Raw genomic sequence first — 5,450 nt, 5'->3', positions numbered from 1 at the left:
AGCTAGTGAGGGAAAAAAAGAGGCGGAGTCACATGTACACATTGGACGCAGTGCTGAGCTCATCGGAGAAAACATTCCGGAACATTCCAGAACCAAGTGCGGTTAAGAAAGGTTCTTATTAAATGAACACCATATTAAAATTAAACTTTTCCTGTGTTTCCACGACATCTCAAAGAGTCATCTGTTTTTTTTTTTTTTGAATACTGCACTGACTATTTCCCATGGCTCTGCATAGGCTGATGAAATAGCAAAGATTATTACTTTGTGTGGATGGGGGTGTGAACAGCATGTCACTACACACATAACTTGGTATGGTATGAATGTATCCCGCTGCTGCATGGGATTTAAATGTGTGTGTATATATAGATTTTATATATATACACATATAATATAAAAAGCTTGGATTAATTAGTCTGGTGATCATCAATCAATCAATCAATCAATCCATCAATCAAACAAACAATCAGTTAATAAGTTACTGAATCAAGTCTTTTATCCATCCATCAGATTCACTTGCACAGCACTCAGAGTAATTGTCATAGCAAAAAGAAAGACGGCACAGTTGTTTCACAGAGTTCAGTGATGAAAAAGTGAAGACACAAAATTAAAAATTAAATATAAACCACAGCGCAATGGTCCTGAGATCTGTGAGGTATAAACTGTGTTTGAGCAATAGTGTACCGTAGGCAAAGAGATGATGTTATAAGGCAGTCAACAAGTTTTTCAACTTTGCTGAAAGAGTCTGGCATGAGGAAAGTGCAGAAATACACCCTGGGCTCCCAACAGCAGCCAGGGCTAGAATACTCCTTGCCTTGGCTTACAATAGATCGGAGAGGTTAGCGGAAACAAGGAGGTAACAGAATCAAGCATTCACAATAATGGAACAGAACATGGTTCGGGGAACACAAACTAAAACCACTAATGACCAAAAGTTACCAAGGAAGAGAAACAAACAAATAACAATAATAATAATTTAAAAATTATAGCCGTGCTATTTGTTTATTTCCAAGGGATTTTCACAATCGGAGAGAGAACAAAAAAGAAATAGCCGCCTGCTACATGCAGACAGTGTCAGTGGAAAGTACTCAGACATTGCTGTCACAAACAACTGTTTCAGTGCATGTCACTGGCACACCATTAGTCTGAAAGCTCTTATGGTTGCCTCGCAAATTATAACTAGCAATGCAACCTCATACAGGCAGAAGATAGAAACTAACCTGCAATTGATAATTACGTTGCAACATCACAGGTTTCCAGTGTTTTTATACCTGCTTTATACCTAATTTATGCTTTGAGGCAGCTTGGCCGTATAAAAATGTAATATGCCTTGCAGCTTCCCGCATGAAAGTGCAGGCTCGGTACCAGGGGTTTGATCATCGGAGTAAAGTTCTCAGGTCATTATCAGCCAGTGTGGTGTGCAAACTGAAGTGTCCCCTCTCTGCTCACAGGCCTGAGTGTGAAAATTAGGATTTTATTCTTGTGGACACATTTTTATCAGATCTTTCACTTAGCTGACAAGCTATAAGTTAGCAGTCACAGCTACCTCGCTAACAAGCGCAGATGTAATTTTGTATTTGCTTATTTCTTTTTGCCTTTTTTGTTGCAGTCATCTCTGGTTGTGCTGTGCAGATGGTGATGGCTATGGTTCAAAACCCCAGAGCAGAACCTCCCCCGAGAGTGTTCACAGCCAGGCTTGACAGCGTTATATACTGTACGCTCTAGACTACAGGCAAAATGACAGGCTTAGTTGTGCTAAATGGCCTCTTTTCATCCTTAGATTTCTATGTTCTGATGTCACATAACCATTGTGGCCGAGCTGGGGAAACTGACTGACTCAGCTGGTCCCCCTCTGTATGACTGATGGGCTGTACCAGGGGGCTGGCTTCAGCCAAAGCGGGGTGCGGTGAGCCTCCACGCTCATTCCGATTGTCCTCAGAAAGCATTATTATACAAATTGCTTAAAAAAATACGAGTGTTGTGCCCGCAAATTGAAGATCCGAACAAAGATTCAGGAGGAGAGTTGTCAGACGATCCCTACGCAATAAACAAACAAGTCCCGTCCACAAACATAAAAAATAATCCCACTTACCACTTCCTTTTCGTGTCAGCTGTTCACAGCATCTCTCCTCCACGCCATCTCCCCCATTTTTCCGCTCCCACTGTATGATGCCCAGACGGGGGGGGGGGTTTCAACAACCTGAGTCCATGGCCAGGTGCGACCCCTTTATTGGACCACAAGCCAAACATCAGTAACTGACACCCTCATTATCAGCATCACTTCTCTTCTTATTGTATTAAAACTCATATCCGGAGTAGCGAGTTTTCCCGTTTGCATCCAAAGTTTTTTCTGTTTTTAATCACCTTTGATTGTAGAATGTGTAACATTCAGAGTACTACACCTTGGTAGGGTTGTCAGGTGAGCAGCCAGTGAGCTGTGCCTTCACTGGGTGTGGCTAGTGACAAGAGTATGAGGCTTCATAAGCTGCTTGTTGGGTGGAGCTGCTCTATGGTGTCAATCAATGTCAGTCTTGAACAAATCAATTGGTTTAAATGAGTGAATCACTGATTTCAGATGATGACTCCATCTACTTTGGGGTTTGTGGAGCCTCCATCTAGCATAAATTGTGACCAGGAGACATGCATCTGAGCTGGCCGATCAGGACAGCCGATCAGTTGCCCATGGAATCAAGACACCTGGTGAGACATGTGCAAGCCTGTTCTCTCCTGGTGGACGCAAGCAGAGCATCCAGCAGGTGGCGCTCTCAAGTCTTTCCTAACTTTACTCAACTTCTTCTTCTCGAATTCTGAGTTGCCCTCTTTAATTTCAACTCCTCCAGAACAGAGCACAACCAGTGATTCAAAATGGCACAGACCTCCCTTGGTACAAACAGTAACAGTAAAAAAATCAACATTAGTCATGTTTTGAGACACAGCGAGCAAGCTCATATTCTGCATTGCAGCAGGGAAATAATAGAAAGTGTAATAACTGATATCGCAGTGTGCGATATTATTGTTGGCTTGTTTTGCCATTATGACAATGCCTGAAAGTTTCAGGTAATAAATACATTTTATACAAGGTAAGATTCAGGTAAGATTGAGTGCATGCCAAAAAATGGTCTGGTAATGTTGTACTGAATGTGACCATGGCTTGAATTTACAATAACCACATGATGCTTCTGTGAATTCATGGTCATTCTTTTGTAATACATCTTCTAGCACTTAATCAATGATTTGACCCACTTTCTGACCACCAGTCGCAAACCTTGATACTAATAAGAGACATTATATTTGCTATACGGCCGTTGTTTCCATGCGAATGAGAACCTTATAGTTGCAGAGTCAGATTTTGTCCTTTATTTACAAATGTGAGAATAGACCATTTTGTGCTTAGTTGAACCAATGACAGAAAGTGACAAGACATGACACATTTGACAATTATGCATTTTTATGAACTGCAACTAAAACTACTAGAAAATACTACTATTACTATGTAAAAGGATGCAGAGAGAGAGACCATTTGAGAGATCTTTTTCCAAGAGCACACACACACAAAAGGACTTCGAAGTTCTTTTCACATACACTTTTAATAAGCTTCACATGTGCAACACAAAAAAATGAGTTCTGCCAAATTCAGAACTTTGTCCATATTTGTACATTACATATTTAATAACATTTTTTTTTTTAATATTCCAAAGTCCTGCCGCGGAGGATAGTTCCAGTTATCCGAAAAACGAAAAGATTTCAAAATGTCAGACATTATGTTTCCATACAAAAGTGCGTCTCAAGATCAAATAATAGTAAAATCTTAAATAATGGAATGTGATATCTCTGCTTACAGCTTACAGCTTCAAAAAGGGGGAGAATGGAATGTCACAAAAGCCGAGAGAGAGTCAGAGGGCTGGAACAAAATCCAAGAGTGCAAAGGAGGAGAGGGTTTTTTTTTTTTTTGTAATTACATCATCAAAACCAAAAAGGAGGGAAATAAAAGCACACTCTAGTACCTGAAGGTAAATTGGATTTATTTCCTCTTGCAAAAAAAAAAAAAAAAAAAAAACAATTCCAGTAATCTCCAGGTTCGGGGCTAGAGAGTAAACATTAATAACTGTAACATACAGGTTGGTTTAATTGACTTGAGATTTCTCTGTGCCGGAATCATTAAGGGAGGCTTACACTTCAATCTGTGTCCGCGAGAAAAAGGAAAAAAAAAAAGGTCTGTTTCCAATCTGTGTCATCACTATTGCATATATGGGAATGCTTTTTTTTTTTTTTTTTTGAACTCTGCGCATCGGCAGACCACATTAAATAATCCACTTTTCTTATCTGGTCTCCCCCTCCTGCAATAATGAGATTTATGCATGAGGTCAACTCCTCTTTCTCTTTCTTTTTCGTTCCTTCTGTTTTTTTTTTTTTTTTTTTAATACCGGACTATCAGAAGATCTTCTAACTCTTAGCCGCACATCAAAGCACTCGGCCCCTGAAAGGAGCCGGTCTCTGATCGCTGTGATGTCCATCGGAGGGAGCTCTCGCAGACGGGACACCTGCAGCCTTCCCCCCCTTGCTCCTGCACCTCCTCTCCCCCCCCCCCCCCCCCGCTCCCCGCCCGTCCTCGGCTATGCTGGTCCCGCTTCGCTTTGATTGGCAGGGCTGCTCTTGAGAGGACGGCTCCCCTCCTCGACTCTGGGCATTGTAAAACTGCTTGGTAGCTGGAGTTCGACAACACATGAAGTACTTCTATATACATTAAGTCAGCCTGATGCTTTAAAAATTCGAAATATGCACTGTCCAAAATCCAACCCTCCCCCCCAACTCCCCATTTTTCCTTCTTTTAAAGATAATACAGATTTTTTTTTTGTTACCATACATGGTTTCTGTTATCGTGTACAATTGCAATGAAAGTTCCGTGCAAAGAATAAGGAAGAGGACCATGTTAATAGTCGTCTTTTCTATTTTTTTCTTTCTTCTGCAAAGTCCTCCTAAATAAATTGCCTCCAGGTTAGCTGCTGTGTTGACTCATGGTGTGATTCTGTAGGGATACACACACAAAATGCAGTCAGGATGTTAATTTCAGCAGAAATTCTAGCACTGCACAACACACATGCAATTTCCAGGTCTACACACAGTGTCTGCAGTCACCACAAATGGTAATGCATAGAAGGATGTAACACTGTTAACATCAACTTTGCACTTTTTAGTTATCCATACAAGTTATGAAATACACAACACGAATAACTATACAATGTACAATAATTCAGTATATATCGATGTATAAGTGTGTATGTGTGTAGAGTCATTTAACTTTGCTCTCCATCCAAAATAAGCAAGCCCCCCCCCCCCCCCCCCCCCCCCCAAAAAAAAAAAGATGCTTCATAGATCTATATCCCCACATTTTCATACAGACTACAACAAACAATATGTATTGACCCTTTTCATCAGCATAATGTCACATATCT

At 40.7% G+C, this 5,450-nt stretch overlaps 1 protein-coding gene across 1 annotated transcript in view; it reads right to left on the bottom strand.

Moving 5' to 3' along the window:
- Positions 1–4,611: 4,611 nt before the first annotated feature.
- The window catches only part of LOC118773373 (zinc finger protein 521-like), a 141,892-nt gene continuing 141,053 nt past the window's right edge, over positions 4,612–5,450 (bottom strand). Inside the window, exon 6 of the mRNA XM_036522286.1 lies at positions 4,612–5,023. Within this exon, the coding sequence (XP_036378179.1) occupies positions 4,994–5,023 (30 nt within the window). The 3' untranslated portion in view covers positions 4,612–4,993. The remainder of the gene's footprint in view (positions 5,024–5,450) is intronic.

Source organism: Megalops cyprinoides, chromosome 2 (genome assembly GCF_013368585.1).
Source record: "Megalops cyprinoides isolate fMegCyp1 chromosome 2, fMegCyp1.pri, whole genome shotgun sequence".
Classification (NCBI taxonomy): Eukaryota; Metazoa; Chordata; class Actinopteri; order Elopiformes; family Megalopidae; genus Megalops; species Megalops cyprinoides.
Note: the sequence above shows the minus strand (reverse complement) of the source record. Positions and strands in the feature narration are given on the sequence as shown.